Source organism: Schistocerca serialis, chromosome 3 (assembly GCF_023864345.2).
Source record: "Schistocerca serialis cubense isolate TAMUIC-IGC-003099 chromosome 3, iqSchSeri2.2, whole genome shotgun sequence".
Classification (NCBI taxonomy): domain Eukaryota; kingdom Metazoa; phylum Arthropoda; class Insecta; order Orthoptera; family Acrididae; genus Schistocerca; species Schistocerca serialis.
In genome coordinates, this window is record NC_064640.1 from 192,152,556 (window position 1) to 192,170,093 (window position 17,538).

A 17,538-nucleotide genomic window follows, 5' to 3' on the forward strand; every position below is an offset into this window, starting at 1 on the left:
CGTTCCCATCTGAGAAACCACCACCGTATTTCTGTTTGTGTTACTGCTAACGTAACCAGCAGAAATTAAGAACTGCCTCTTACAGATATATTCATGGGCTCAGACAGCAAATACAGAAGTACACAAAGCTGACCACCAGCCAATATGGATGTGAACAGGAATGTCTAATGTTCGCAGTATTTGTGTAGTAGTGGGCTGCCTACAGCATGACAGTTATGGAGCATACTTTATGAACACTGCAGGGTGCCCTTTTTACTCAAGGCTTTATCCAGTTTGGAATTATGCAGGACCCTGACTTGTACTCCTAGTGATATTTGTAAACATTCATTTTATTCTATTTTAGAGACATCAATACCATATTCACTCGAATCTAAGCCGCACTCGAACCTAAGCCGCACCTGAAAAATGAGACTCGAAATAAAGGAAAAAAAAATTCTCGAGTCTAAGCCGCACCTGAAATCTGAGACTCGAAATTCAAGGGGAGAGAAAAGTTTTAGGCCGCACCTCCAAATCGAAATAAAGTTGGTCCATTGGAATATGAGACACAATTTACGTCGAATGAATGACAATACAGCGACAGTAGTTTGGTTCGAGTCGTAAGCTTTACCAAATAGCCATTGCTGTGATTCAGGCGCTCCGTCCGTATTTATATGATTACCCTTCCTTTTTCACGTGCTCCGTCTGGTTTGAATCGATTGCTTATTTTGCTTTGATCTGATAAGTGCCGTTTTCTTTGTTATAGGTGTTTACGTCACTCTAGGCTGAAAATGCATTACTGTACTGCGTCATGCATTGTTTGTCGCATTCTGATAGTTCGTGTTTACGGCCTGTCGCCGCTCGCGGCATGGCTTGCTTTTGTGCGCGCTACCGCCGCTTACAATAATAAAAAAAAGAGAGGAATTGTCTCATTAGCCAAACAATGGCAAGAGACTGCTATTTGTTGTTACTTACACTGCTGCTTTCTTTGATAATGATCAACAAGAACCAAATAATAGACTGCGTATGATAGAACATAGTTCTGAACGAGAGTTAGTCGAAAATTTTTCTCCGTTTGAAAATCTTTGCGGCCGCTTCTTTAGTACATCACATTCTGTACAGGCGGTTTTTTGGATTACAAAAACCGGAAAAAATGTGCGGCTTAGATTCGAGTAAATACGGTAGCTTCACTTTAGACCAGGATATTCCAGCTAGAGTACCCATCCGCAGTCAGTGGTCAGAAAATGCTGATTTGCAGGCAGTTATGGTGCCAGTTACTTGCAGGCTGAGATGGGCAAACAACTATCTTTCGTGCAGGCACATGACAATGTGACTAATGACTTTATGACAACACAACAAATACAGTTATAAAATGATGCATTCAACAGAAAATTCAGCCTTTGTAACAAATACCTTCAGTTTATTATGTTTATGAAACATGACGTTTCCCAGCTAAAATTAATGCCTGTGATACAGAGTGGTATATGGTCTTGAGAGGACTGCCTTGAATTAGGATTGATCAAATGCATAAGTATTTCATATGCTCCAATTCTGTGAATGCTCTATACATTCTCACCAAGAGCTACCCAAGAAAGTTGTCCAGCATATTCAGGACACCCTACTCCATTTTAAGCCAGAACATCATGTGCATCTGGGAAACTGAGAGGTTGAAAGTACAAAAAAATAAATTAAGGATAGTTAAACAGACAGTCTGTTCATGGGGAATCTTCTACGAAAACAAACACCTCAACAATATTACACACGAGGCATTGCTGCCTAACATATGACTGCCTTCTGTGGTGAAAGAAACCACTTGTTTGTGGAGCTTGTCTGTACCAGATTCTGTGTGCATTTTTTAAAACTAATTGCATTTTTTATGCTGTTAAGAGGCTGTCCTTAGATTTGACAGGGAACCCACAATCTATTTTGGATGATGGTGAGGTGTGACACAAATTTTGAAGTCCCTTGTGTGTCAGGAGCCCTTACTAAACTGATATGGAGGACATTTATTTGTTACAGAGTGGGACACTCATCTGTTATTTTGTTAGTAGGTAGCCAACAACAGTCTGACTTGGTTTGGTAGCAGGTCTTTTCTTTATAGCAGGCAAATTATTATTTACAACTGCTTCATGTTTTTAGCATATTGTCTTTTAAAGGTCCATGTAATGAATACTTTACCACATCTCTGATTATTTTGTACAAGGATATTGATGACAGATTGTTAAGCACCCCCAAAATAATAAACAATCTGTTGTATTCTTTCAGTGTTTCAGTGAATAAAATTTCTTGCGCCTAAATTCAGGTAATTTCGATCCCTTACTATTACAATAATGATTGTACTATTAATTGATTCTTTCTTATGTGATGATGTGCTAATTTCCGATGGTGTAACATACTTTTTGCAACATTTTATACCATCAAAAGATACAGTGACTTTGTCATATGCAATATTATAAATAATTTCAGTATCATTATGTGAGTATGACTTTAATAAACAGTTATTGATAACTATTTTTTTGTGTGTTATTGCTATATAATCTGTGTTTGCTGCCATTTATTATAATATTGCTCCATCCATCACACTCTGTGACCACATTGATAGGTAATGTTTCCACATTTCAGAATTACAGTTGCTTTCTTTATCTAACAAGTAAATATTATTGTAAGCTCAATTTTTTTATTTGACTGGTATTTCTTACTTTCTGTTTCTTATTGTGAAACCCTCCATAGGTATGTGCCTTTTAATTGTTCTCTTACCTCCCACCTGTTTAATTTGAAAAGCCCTTACAATCATGTGTATCGTACTGTGTACAATATGTTGTGTCATTTTAACTATAACCTGTTTCAGAATTAAAATTTAATCAGACTGTGTGTGTGGGGGGGGTCTTTGTATTTTGTCATTGAAAAAAATCATTGTGAAATTCTATATTCTTGCTGTAATCCTGATTAAAAACTGAAATACATGTACAACCAGTTTTTCATGTGAATGCTAGTGTGTAATTTGTTATTTGGAAAATTATTTTTCGTGGGTGTGGTTAAGATCCTCACAATTTAATAACTTCCATTTATATACTTTGACTACAGAATGATGAAAACCCATTTGGAAGTTGAAGATGGGAGCATCCTTGATGAATCAGAGGGAGAAGTTGAACCTATGGTCACTATTGAAGAAGAGGAGGACGTGTTATTACTGTGGAACAATAGACAGGTACATAGATGATAAATTTTGTGTTTGACGCATTACTTCATTCAACACTTCGTGTAAAGTATTGTGAGGCTTTCTGCGCCTTTAACCTAAACTCTTGAGCATTCTTGTCAGTTTCTCTCCGATTAATGTTGGAATTTGTATACAATTGTGATTAGAAATTATTCTTACCATTGTTCTTTCATAGTGTTCAGGCTGTTCTTACCATTTATGATTATTATTCGTAAAAACAAATATTGTAGTTGTAATGCTTTTGGATTAAAGGAGACCATACACTCTACGGCAGAAGCATTGAGTTGTCTATAAGCACACACAAAAGAAAGAACACGTTCTAGATTACAGAGTTATCCTTTGACCTGCTGGAGTAAAGTTCACACGCACACACACACACACACACACACACACACACACACACACACACACACACACACACAAATGAACGTGCCCCTACATGGTGTTTGCTCAAGAAACAGTGACAATGCTGTATTTTATGGGTTGGACTGGTTGTGGTAGTGGTAGTGTGAGATGGGGTGGGCAGAGGGAGGGGGTCTGGGGGCGGTGAGTAGCGTCTCGGAGGGAGGAAATTGATTTGATGCCTAGGAATGTAAGAGGTAGGGGTGGCAGTTGTATGGGCATGTAATGCACAATTTTAGAGGTAGGTGGAGAGTGATACATGCTGAAGGTCATATGGGGACACGAATTGGGTGGGAGTGACAAGATGCAGGAAGGGGAAACTGTTGAGTGGAGAGTGTAGGGACAGGTCGTTATCTGAGATTGGGGCCAGGATGATTGTGGGAGCGGAGGATGTGTTGTAAGGATAACTCCCATCCTTGTAGTTCTGAGAAGCCGGTGGTGGAGGGAAGCATTCAAATGGACCAGTTTGTGAAGCAGCCATTGAAATGGAGCATGTTGTGTTGAGCTGCATGCTGTGCCAACGGGTGATCGACTTTATTCTTGGCAACATTTTGGTGGTGGCCATTCGTCATGGTGTACAGCTGGTTGTTAGTCGTACCAAAATTTAAAGCTGTGCAGTGTGGGACACCTCCTAAGGTGGTGTTCCATTCCCCACCCATCCTAAACAACATATTAGTCCGTCCCTATTCCCATCCTCTTGCCACAGGGATCATGTCCCTGTAGAAGGCCAAGGAGCAAGACCTGCCCAGTTCACCCACTCAGCATCTCCTACTCCACTCCTGTCACAGGATTGTTCTATCCCATCAGAGGCTGTACCACCAGTGAAAGCTGCCGTGTCATATACCAGCTCAGCCACAAACACTGCACAGCTTTTAATGTTGGTATGACTAACAACCAGTGTCCACCATGATGAATGGCCACCGCCAAATTGTTGCCAAGAACAAAGTTGACCACCCTGTGGCACAACATTCTCAACTTCAATGGTTGGTTTCCAAACCAGGCCATCTGTGTCCTTCCCTCTACCACCAGCTTCTCAGAACTGCACAGATGGGAGTTATCGTTACAACACATCCTCATTTCCCATAATTGCCCAGGCCTCAATTCAGGTAACCCACTCTCACCGTACCCTCCACTTAACAGTTTCCCCTTCCTCTGTTCTGTCACTCCCTCCTATTTTATGTCTCCATGGTGCCCTCAGCATCCGTCGCTCCCCACCAGCCACTACAATTGTGTATTACATGTGTAGCTCATATACCTGCCACTGCTATCCACACCACAACCAGTCCACCGGCGGAAACACAGCCATTGGCACTATCAGTCCAGCTGGCACCATGCAGAGGTATAGTGTGTGTGTGTGTGTGTGTGTGTGTGTGTGTAAATCATTTTTTTATTCTAGTTTGTGAAAGGAAAACTCCGAAAGTTGCAAGTTTCCTTTCTTTTGTGTTTGCCAGTCGATAGCTCAGCACTTCTTCAATCGGTCTCCTTTAGTCTAGTATTTACATTCTACAAGAACTTTCCTACATTTATTTTAGTTGTAATATTTATTCTTGTTTCCTTATATTTATGTTATTGTTCCTATTGTGGTCTTCAGTTCGAAGATTGATTTGATGTAGCTCTACATGCTACTCTATCCTATGAAAGCCGCTTCATCTCTGAATAACTGCTGCAACCTACGTCCTTCTGAATCTGCTTTCTTTATTCATCTCTTGATCTCCCTCTGTGACTCTGCCCCCCCCCCCCTCCCCCCTAACACACACACACACACACACACACACACACACACACACACACACACGCACACACACACGCACGCACATTTCCCTCCAGTACTAAATTGGTGATCCCTTGATGATGTCTCAGAATGTGTCCTATCAACTGAACCCTTCATCTAGTCAAGTTGTGCCACTTATTTCTTTTCTCCCCAATTATATTCAGTACCTCCTCTGTAGTTAAGCGATCTGCCCATCTAATCTTCAGCATTCTTCTGCAGCACCACATTTCAAAAGTTTCTATTCTTGTGTTGTCTGAACTGCTTATTGTGCATATTTCACTTCCGTATATGGCAACACTCCAGACAAATACCTTCAGAAAAGATTTCCCAACACTTAAATCTGTATGCGCTGTTAACATATTTCTTTTCTTCAGACCACTTTTCTTGCCAGTGCCAGTCTACATTTTATATCCTCTCTACTTTGGCCATCATCAGTCATTTTGCTCCCCACACAGCAAAACTCATTTCCTACCTTCATTGCCTCGTTAGCTATTCTTATCATCTTATATCCTCCTTTCATGACACTGTCTCTCCCATTTAACAGCTCTTCCAAGTCCATTAAAGTCTCTGACAGAATTATATTGTCAGTGGCAAACCACAAAGTTTTTATGTCTTCAAGTACCTACTGCAATTTTTCCTTTGGTTTCCTTTCCTGCTTGCTCAATTTACAGATTGAATAACATTGGTTATAGCTTACAACCCTGTCTCACCCCCTTCTCAACCACTGTGCCCCTTTCATGTTCTTCATCTCTTATAACTGCAGTCTGGTTTATGTACAAGTTGTAAAGCCTTTCACCCCATGTATTTTACAACTGCTACCTAAAAGTTTCAGAGGGAATATTCCAGTAAGCATTGTCAAAAGATTTCTCCAAGTCTATAGATGCTATAACCACAGGTTTGCCTTTCCTTAGCCTATCATGTGAAGTAAGTCATAGGGTTAGTATCATTTCGCACGTTCCTACATTTCTCTGGATTTCAAACTTATGTTCCACGAGGTCGGCTTCTACCAGTTTTTCCATTCTTCTGTAAAGAATTCCTGTTAGTATTTTGCAACCATGACCTAATAGTTCGGTAAAATTAACACCTGTTAGCACCTGCTTTCTTTGGGATTGGAATTATTAAATTCTTCTTAATGTCTGAGGTATTTCTCCTGTCTCATACTTCTTGCACACCAGATGGAAGAGTTTTGTTGTGGCTGGCTCTCCCAAGGCTGTCAATGGGTCCGACAGAATCTCGTCTACTCCAGGGGACTTGTTTCAACTTAGGCCTTTCCCTTTCTATAATGTTGCCTTCAAGTTTATCTTGTTTGTATAGACCATCTATATACTCCTTCCACCTTTCAGCTTTCCTTTATTATTAGACATAAAAATGTTACATATCTACAGTTATTTTTCTCATCCATGTGTAATAGTTTCAAAGCTATGTTTTCAAGGTTCTGTTGTAATATATTTTTGAAAGGGAGACTGAAATTTCATTGAAAGTTGTAGAAGCAGAATCCATTATCTGTACTTATACCTAACTTGAATCACATCCATGGTAAATTGTGTAAGGCCTTTCTCAGTCTTGAATGAAGCTCTTTGCTCTTAGTTATCCCTGATTAATTTATTTACTTTGCATCTTTTTAAAAGTAATGCAAAATATTTACAGATGATTCTGCATCATATCTCTATTTTTATAATGACTCATGGACTGTACACATGCCATATATAAATAATAAGACCTCTCTTACTGTTACGTTATTTATTGAACTACAGCTTCTTTGATCTATACATGTAAGGTTGCTTTATTATTATTAACCTAATGAGGTGGCCGTTACATGGTACACTGGTATTTGCCCATGGGAGCAGCATGATTCCAATTCCAGTTTGAGCTTCCAGATTTAAATTTTTGTGCAGTTTCCTCCTAAATCTCTAAAGCAAGTGTTAACATTGTCCCTTTGGTAATTACCCTTTCAATTTCCTACTCCCACCCATATTCAAATGAGCAAGTGTATTATCTCTAATACACACATTAAACTCTGATTTCCATTCCTTCTAATATTCTTTAGAGAACTGCGCAAAGAGTGTAACTTCAATCTCTTATTAATAATGCACTAGAGGCTATGTTGGCTACTGTAGGTGAGACTATTTTTTGTTCAAGAAATATTGTTGGGCACATCCATGTTATTCATTGCTCGTGTATCATGAAGTGTGGCTATGATTCAGTTTTAAGCTTGGTATTTAGAAAATGACACTTCCACTTTGTGGCTGGAAGAGTGTCCTTTTTCGATTCTTTTACTCATTAGGTAAAATTAGAGTACAGACTTTCGTGCTCTGCAAAATAAACTGATTACATAAACCAAATTAACAAGGACAGTCCTGTTTCATTAGTGTGTCAAATTCATGTATGTTGTTACAAGTGAACAGTGATTAATTTGAGCAAGAGTGTATACATACTTGTTTTTCAAACTTTATGTGCAACTACTGTGTGTATGTCTCATTTTTACTATTGTTCGCAGTCTCATCATTGTCATTGCTTGTTGCAGAAATCAATGTCCGTTTCTGAACTGTCACGTGGAGCGAAGCTTGGAAAATGGGAAGATCAAGCCATATTGGATTATTACAGACACCAGCTGAATTTGTTTTCTAACATGTGCCTAAACAGACAGTATTTAGCATTAAACAATCTTTCTCCTCATCTCGACATTGATTTAATACTCAAGTGAGTATTCAACACTCAGTTACTTGCATCATCGTAGATAAACTCATGCACCTTCAGTGAAGTGATGTCGTATAGTGTTACACTATTATCAACATTAAACAATAACTTAACAGCCAGGAATGCTTTGCTCAGCTTATCTGTGGGAATACGCCATTCTGAAGCATAATCACATTCAAGTGCAAGAAAACTGATATAACTACCTAGACAGAAGCACCCAAAGGTAGGCTCACAGCACCGGCACACACAAGAAAGACTGGAAACATTGCTAGCTTTTGGACGAATCCTTAAAAAAACCACACACACACACACACACACACACACACACACACACACACACACACACACACACAGACACACAGATATGTCTTTCGCTCTCCTTCCCTCTTTCCTGACGAAGCAACCGTTGGTTGTGAAAGCTAGAATTTCGTGTGTATGTTTGTGTGTCTATCGACGTGCCAGCGCTTTCGTTTGGTAAGTCACATCATCTTTGTTTTTAGATATATTTTTCCCACGTGGAATGTTTCCTTCTATATATATATATATACACACACTCCTGGAAATTGAAATAAGAACACCGTGAATTCATTGTCCCAGGAAGGGGAAACTTTATTGACACATTCCTGGGGTCAGATACATCACATGATCACACTGACAGAACCACAGGCACATAGACACAGGCAACAGAGCATGCACAATGTCGGCACTAGTACAGTGTATATCCACCTTTCGCAGCAATGCAGGCTGCTATTCTCCCATGGAGACGATCGTAGAGATGCTGGATGTAGTCCTGTGGAACGGCTTGCCATGCCATTTCCACCTGGCGCCTCAGTTGGACCAGCGTTCGTGCTGGACGTGCAGACCGCGTGAGACTACGCTTCATCCAGTCCCAAACATGCTCAATGGGGGACAGATCCGGAGATCTTGCTGGCCAGGGTAGTTGACTTGCACCTTCTAGAGCACGTTGGGTGGCACGGGATACATGCGGACGTGCATTGTCCTGTTGGAACAACAAGTTCCCTTGCCGGTCTAGGAATGGTAGAACGATGGGTTCGATGACGGTTTGGATGTACCGTGCACTATTCAGTGTCCCCTCGATGATCACCAGTGGTGTACGGCCAGTGTAGGAGATCGCTCTCCACACCATGATGCCGGGTGTTTGCCCTGTGTGCCTCGGTCGTATGCAGTCCTGATTGTGGCGCTCACCTGCACGGCGCCAAACACGCGTACGACCATCATTGGCACCAAGGCAGAAGCGACTCTCATCGCTGAAGACGACACGTCTCCATTCGTCCCTCCATTCACGCCTGTCGCGACACCACTGGAGGCGGGCTGCACGATGTTGGGGCGTGAGCGGAAGACGGCCTAACGGTGTGCGGGACCGTAGCCCAGCTTCATGGAGAAGGTTGCAAATGGTCCTCGCCGATACCCCAGGAGCAACAGTGTCCCTAATTTGCTGGGAAGTGGCGGTGCGGTCTCCTACGGCACTGCGTAGGATCCTACGGTCTTGGCGTGCATCCGTGCGTCGCTGCGGTCCGGTCCCAGGTCGACGGGCACGTGCACCTTCCGCCGACCACTGGCGACAACATCGATGTACTGTGGAGACCTCACGCCCCACGTGTTGAGCAATTCGGCGGTACGTCCACCCGGCCTCCCGCATGCCCACTATACGCCCTCGCTCAAAGTCCGTCAACTGCACATACGGTTCACGTCCACGCTGTCGCGGCATGCTACCAGTGTTAAAGACTGCGATGGAGCTCCGTATGCCACGGCAAACTGGCTGACACTGACGGCGGCGGTGCACAAATGCTGCGCAGCTAGCGCCATTCGACGGCCAACACCGCGGTTCCTGGTGTGTCCGCTGTGCCGTGTTTTTTATATATATATATATATATATATATATATATATATATACTTTCTTTACCATATTTACTTTCAGTATAATTTTGATATGCTAATCATATTTTACATACAGTAGTGTAAGTGTGTAACTGAAAGTGCTCCAGACATTAAGTACATAGCAAACTCATTTTTCATTGTAAACTCTGTGATTTATTGAATTTGGTTACTTAATTTGAAACTCCTGTAATATGTATTAGCTGCAATGGAAAGGCAGCCAGTCCATTATACAGCTATGATGTGAAACTATAACATATGAAAGAATCAGAAATTTTAACTATAATAATTTCTTTAAAATTGCTTATTAAAGACTGCAGAGCAAATACAACAACTGAATCTGATGGCATTTGTTTCATTTAGTAGTACAAAAAGTGAAACATTCACCAAAAAATCTAACATCAGAAGTGAATATGTTTAGCTTAATCTGCCAATATGTAAAAATATTTTTTTGCAAGTTGTAAAACGTGACATAAAATTTGACAATCTGCTTCCCAATTACATGACTGTCAAATGGCCGTCTGAAAATATCGTGCACATATCTACTAAACATGCTACTCAGGGAGTGTTTGATGATTGAGAAATGGATGTGATGTGGTGGCAGAAAGCTCCTGTCACTTGACTAGCTGAAGTGTTAATTGCTGTGGTCTTCAGTACAAAGAGTAGTTTGATGCAGCTCTACACACTACTCTATCCAGTGCAGGCCTCATCATCTCTGAATAAATGCTGCAACCTACGTCCATTTGAACCTGCTTACTGTATTTATCTCTTGCTCTACAATTTGCACTCCCCCTCACACTTCCCACCAGTACTAAATTCAGGGCTAAATTGATGATTCCTTGATGACTCAGAATGTGTCTTTATCAGACAGTCCTCCTTTCAGTCAAGTTGGGTCAAAAAAATTCTAAAATACTTCTCTCCCCAGTTGTTTGTGGTGTCCCCTCGTAAGTTACATGATTACCACTCTACTTTTCAGCATTCTTGTGTAACACTTCATTTCAAAACTTATGTTCTCTTCATGTCTGAATGACTATTATCTGTGTTTCACTTTCATACAAGGCAACACTCCAGTCAAACACCATTAGAAAAGACTCCCTAACGCTTACATTTATAAAATATTCCTCTTTTTCATATATGTTTTTCTTGTTATTGCCAATCTGCATTTCCTATCTTCTCTGTTATTTTGCTACCCAAATAGCAAAACTCATCTACTACTTTCAGTGTCTCATTTCATAACTTAATTCCCTCCACATTGCCTGAGGTAATTCAGCTACTTTCCAACATCCATGGTTTACTTTTATTGATGTTCACTTCTGCTTTTCAAGACAGGTCCATTCTGTTCAACATCTCTTCAAAGTCCTTAGGTGCCTCAAACAAAAATACAATGTGATCAGCAAACCTCAAAAGGGTTCATTTCGTGTCCCTGAACTTTAATTCCTGTTCCAGATTTCTCCTTGGTTTCCTTCACAGCTTGTTAAATGTACATATTAAATAACATTGGAGATAGGCTCCCTTCTCAATCACTGCTTCCCTATCACGTTCTTCAAATCTTATAACTCCCATGCTACCTTTTAAATTTCAAAGAGTGTACTCCAGTCAAAACTGTCAAAAGTTTTTTCTAAATCTATGAAAGCTATAAATGTAGATTTACCTTTCTTCACCTACCTTCTGAGATAAGTCATAGGTGCAGTATTGCCTTCCATATTTCTACAATACCCCTGAACCCAAATTGATCCTCCCCAAGGTTGTATTCTAACAGTATTTCCATTATCGTCTTGTCTTTTGTGATGTGACCAGAATATTTTGTTTCAGGTGCATGGCAGATGAAAGAGTGCCTTATGATTTAAGAGCCTCATTTTGTCGGTTGATGCTTCATCTTCATGTTGACCGCGATCCTCAGGAGCCTGTAACACCTGTGAAATATGCAAGACTGTGGTCGGAGATACCTTCCAAAATGACTATTCAGGAGTATGTATTTTATTGCTAATGTATGTTAGAGAGTAATTTTTCTTTTTTACTTGAAGATTTGTGTATAAAGTTTGATTGAATAAGTTTCTTTCACTATCAAAGTTAAGTCTGTGTATTTCCACAAATTTACTGTGGAAGTATATAGATGTTATTGTGTTGCATGGTAATGTATAACATCTTTGATACTAAGAGTTGTGGATGGGTATTTTGGTGTTGGATTCTTCTCCCGAATTCGCACTTGCAAAAATTGAAGCACAAATACATACGTATCTTCCATCCATTAGATTTTTCTATTGTGACTTTCAGTCGCAACACTTAAAAGTCTGTATTACGACTGTTGTTGATGTCTGCTTAGTTATAGACTTAGGGACAAAGTAAAACTGAATGTTGGATCGAAGTTCTAATCCAGACCTTTAGTTTCATTGAGGGAAAAAGAAAAATTGTGTGAATAATTGAAGGCTGATGAATGGGAGAGGCTAGCGAAGATTAAGCCCAGGGTGATTACTGGACTGAAGAATGTATTGGAGGGATAGCTGCCACCTTCACAGTTGAGAAAAGCTGATGTTGGTGGGATTCAAATGGCATGGCTTGTGAAACAGTGGAATGATGTACCACTGGGTGAGCAACCGTGACATGGACACACATTGTGTATTCATTCATTTGGGTGGATACATGGTTGATCCTCATAGGCACATAGATAGTCGAACTGCAATTGAAGCGGAGGTAGTGTATGACTTAGCTGCATTCACAGGTAGGCCATCATCTAATGGGGTACAATTACCTGTGACAGCATTGGAAAAGGGAGTGAATGAGACAAATCATTCACTAGGATTTTTGTCACTAGTATGACCTATATGGCAGAGGGTTGCAATTGGTAGCAGCATAAACACAAACCAAGATGTAGGGTGAGTAGAAAATGGAAAATCACATAATGTAAGGTGAAAAGAATTTTGAAAAGGACTTTCCTAATTTAAGTAATTTCCTAATTTAAGGACATACTGAAATGTTGTTGAAATTCTGGTGGTGATGCAGATATTCATCAGGCAATCCAGATTTAGGTTTCCCTAAATCACTTGGGGCAGATGCAGGGATGGTTCCTTTGAAAAGGCCCTAGCCTATTTCTGTCCCATCATCACCCATTGCAAGCTGTGCTCCATATTTAGTTTTTTAGTTATTGATGCTCCACCCCAGGATGATACTTGAGTAATAAAGGAGTCACCAGTGAAGTGTAACTCAGTTTCCAAGAAGGTAACACACATAGTTGAGGAGGGTGAGGTGAAACAGATAAGTTGAAAGGTATAAAGGCTATAGAAAATTGAGAACAGTCTCTAGGCTATAGAAAATTGAGAACAGTCTCTAGGCCCAGTAGTTTAATAATGAAGTTATAATTAAGGCAGAGAGCAATGGGGACAGTGGAGGAGGAACAGATGGATCAAATAGCTATCATGAGAGGTGTGAGACTAGGTTGTAGTATGTCTCCTGTCCTTTAAACATCTGTCATGACAAAATTTGGAGACAAAGCCTTGAATAATATAGGCAAAATAAAACTGTCATGAGAGAGAGAGCTTAAAAAGTGTGCTTTCATACCATAACCACTTGTAAATTGCATTGAGTTACTGGGTACTGTGGTTACACCAAAAGATTCATGTTTAGGAGTGGGGTTTTTAATGTCGATTTGGTCATCTTGGTTTAGATTTTCCATTATTTCCCTAAATAATTTCAGGTGAAGTCATGATACTCCCTTTAACAAGGCTGCGGCTGTTCCGGTCATTATTCTGTCAAAATGAGGCTTTAAACGAATACCTTACTTTTAGTATTGTATTCAAAAGTTTTTGTTACGATTTTTGTCATTACTATGTTCACAATGTAAAACAGTAGTTGACAACAAAAGGGTAAGAATTAGCACAAGTAAGAGCTGTGCAGTGTGGTTAATGGTCACAGTGAAAAATAGTCACAATATTGCTGTTAAAATAGTGTTTCAAGAATGTAAGGTCCAATGAACCACTAAATTAAGTTTGAATATTATCCAGTTATGATCTTTTTATTCAGATTTCAAATGCTGATGAGCTGGCACAGGGGTTAAGACACTGCACTTACATTGAGAAGGAAACGATTAAAATCCCTGTTCAGTCATCCAGATTAAAATTTTTCATGGTTTCATTATCCCTTAAAGTGAGTACCACAGTGGTTCCTTTGCCAAGGACATGTCCTGTTGTCTTTCACATACTTTGCCAATTTGAGTGTATGCTGTGTGTCTGACAACTTCATTGTTCATGGGATGTTTTAACACACCAACCGAGCTAACAAACCCTTTGGCTGCTACAATGATTTGCACTGTTTGAGCACCTTCCATTTTAGCTTGAACTGTAATGCTCATGGTAGCAAAGAAAGGGGAACTGCCAAGAAACTACTGAACACTTGATCAAGAAATCAAATCATCCTGTTTGTCTAATAATTCACACACACGTGTGATTGTATCACAAATACATATTTAAAAACCCCTCCAAAATTTCACAACACTGTTACACTGCTGGTAGCTACAAGAAAACCGAAACATGTAGACACAATAAAAAAAAAGGAAAAAAAGTTTATTTAGATGTGTCAGCACCTTAAATTAAACTTTTTCGACTTCAAAACCCTTGATATAAGCATTACTCAAAATTAATTGAAACCTCCATCCAAGACAATCCTAATCAGTGTTGCTAATTTTTATGCAAAATGGGATCAGGTAAATGAAAAAATTTCGGAAAACAAATGGTGGAGGGTCCTTCATTTTAATGTGAGAAAATGTGACTACATATCATAATACCCCAAATGATTGAATCCTGGTGTGGTCACCAATTAATGTAAGATGTCATCTGAGCTAACAAGTTTTTTGACTGCTATAATAATGAGCACTGATTGAGTAGATCAAGAGACAATGCAACATATTGAACAGTATGAATAGAATGGCACTTGTAAATTAGTCCTCATTGTCGGATATTACAAAGATTGATTTGGCAAAGTGTGCAAGAAACAAAAGTAATGAGCATGACCTTCGTCTCAACAAGTCATTGAAAAAGCATAACTGTGGATAAGTACACAGTGTTTGCCCCGATTGTGCCAGAAAGACATGTGAAAACCACATGCGAATGACAAAGCGCACTCAGTCATGAGCCATTTAATTCCTGACTTAAGTATCAACTTTCAGGACTTTTTTTGTAAAAAAAAGAGGACAGTGGCCGCTCTATGTAGCAGATGTTTTTATAATTATGCAATGAGCTGCCTTCCTGCATATACAATTCTGAGAAAACCAAGCTCTAAGCTCTCTGTTGTCAGATATCATGTGCTGCATCCTAAACAACCATTTACTGTTTTTTTAGATCACCCAATGAGATATTGTTTCACCTTTTGAGAGAGAGGAATTGTCACCCCATGTGGAGTGGCACCCACCTGTTGTGCTTCCTCTGCTACAAGGGAAGAAGAAAAAACTTTTAACAATAAACAGCTACCGAGCTTCTTATGAGAAAGCAGAGATAAATAGCTCCCGACCAGTCTGGCAGTTTTCTAGGAAAAGCATTACTGACGGAAACAACATTCCGCCAAGCAGAGAGACTGACTTGTAAAAATAATTTGTTCTGCACTGGCCAGATGTGTGACACAGTTCAATTTAGAGGGCTTTTTAACCAGAGTCCCAGATATCTCAGAGCGTGGCTGCAGTTGGTGGAATCTTGATTGCACGTGCCTCGCCAGCACCACAGCAGACAATATGGGACCCACAAATGCCTACCTGGCGGTCAGTGCCCAGCTGATCATCCCTTGTTCCAACTGGACTAATGTTTAGAACTCAGCATTCTCCTGAGGGACTTCTGGAGGCTGGTCACCTGTGGCCCCTTGCCCCCTTCTACCCTGTGGCCCATGCAAGACGTGTCAGATTTGTACAATACAACAAATACAGGACATGCAATTAGTGACACAGGTAGAGAGAAATTAAAACATTTGTTAGCAGCTCGATCTTTACAGTCCTCAATATCATCCGTATTATCAGCATCAGATATTCATCAGTTCACTGAAACATGATACGGATAATGATAAATTGAAACAATGGCAGTGATACATTAGATGTGTCAGTCCACCACTTGATTGCTGCATTTCGGTGCTAAACCCAAATCTTCCTTGGTTTTAAATATTTGTTTTTAAAGTGTCATTTTACACATGTAATTAGGACAACAAGGCATTTGGGCTAGTGCCTCCACAATCCTCCTACTTCCTAAGGAACAGGTTAATTATGGCATCTCACAATGATAATACATTTGTGTGTTTGTAATATTTGCTACTAAAGGAATAGTTGTGACTCCAGGTTTAAGTCCTAAGTACCATTATATACATCTGCTAAGAATTGTACAGGGTGTTTCAAAAATGACCGGTATATTTGAAACGGTAATAAAAACTAAACGAGCAGCGATAGAAATACACCGTTTGTTGCAATATGCTTGGGACAACAGTACATTTTCAGGCAGACAAACTTTCGAAATTACAGTAGTTACAATTGTCAACAACAGATGGCGCTGCGGTCTGGGAAACTCTATAGTACGATATTTTCCACTTATCCACTATGCGTAGCAATAATATGGCGTAGTCTCTGAATGAAATTACCCGAAACCTCTGACAACGTGTCTGGCGGAATGGCTTCACATGCAGATGAGATGTACTGCTTCAGCTGTTCAATTGTTTCTGGATTCTGGCGGTACACCTGGTCTTTCAAGTGTCCCCACAGAAAGAAGTCACAGGGGTTCATGTCTGGCTAATAGGGAGGCCAATCCACGCCGCCTCCTGTATGTTTCGGATAGCCCAAAGCAATCACACGATCATCGAAATATTCATTCAGGAAATTAAAGACGTCGGCCGTGCGATGTGGCCGGGCACCATCTTGCATAAACCACGAGGTGTTCACAGTGTCGTCTAAGGCAGTTTGTACCGCCACAAATTCACGAAGAATGTCCAGATAGCGTGATGCAGTAATCGTTTCGGATCTGAAAAATGGGCCAATGATTCCTTTGGAAGAAATGGCGTCCCAGACCAGTACTTTTTGAGGATGCAGGGACGATGGGACTGCAACATGGGGCTTTTCGGTTCCCCAAATGCGCCAGTTCTGTTTATTGACGAAGCCGTCCAGGTAAAAATAAGCTTCGTCAGTAAACCAAATGCTGCCCACATGCATATCGCCGTCATCAATCGTGTGCACTATATCGTTAGCGAATGTCTCTCGTGCAGCAATGGTAGCTGCGCTGAGGGGTTGCCGCGTTTGAATTTTGTATGGATAGAGGTGTAAACTCTGGCGCATGAGACGATACGTGGACGTTGGCGTCATTTGGACCGCAGCTGCAACAAGGCGAACGGAAACCCGAGGCCGCTGTTGGATCACCTGCTGCACTAGCTGCGCGTTGCCCTCTGTGGTTGCCGTACGCGGTCACCCTACCTTTCCAGGACGTTCATCCGTCATGTTCCCAGTCCATTGAAATTTTTCAAACAGATCTTTTATTGTATCGCTTTTCGGTCCTTTGGTTACATTAAACCTCCGTTGGAAACTTCGTCTTGTTGCAACAACACTGTGTTCTAGGCGGTGGAATTC

The 17,538-nt window shown here is 40.5% G+C and overlaps 1 protein-coding gene across 1 annotated transcript in view; it reads left to right on the forward strand.

The window, feature by feature from the left end:
• LOC126469900 (inositol 1,4,5-trisphosphate receptor) overlaps positions 1 to 17,538 on the forward strand; it is a 345,163-nt gene that overhangs the window by 99,544 nt on the left and 228,081 nt on the right. Inside the window, exons 13-15 of the mRNA XM_050097248.1 lie at positions 3,061 to 3,184; positions 7,891 to 8,066; positions 11,772 to 11,927. Coding sequence (XP_049953205.1) covers positions 3,061 to 3,184; positions 7,891 to 8,066; positions 11,772 to 11,927 — 456 coding nt within the window. The remainder of the gene's footprint in view (positions 1 to 3,060; positions 3,185 to 7,890; positions 8,067 to 11,771; positions 11,928 to 17,538) is intronic.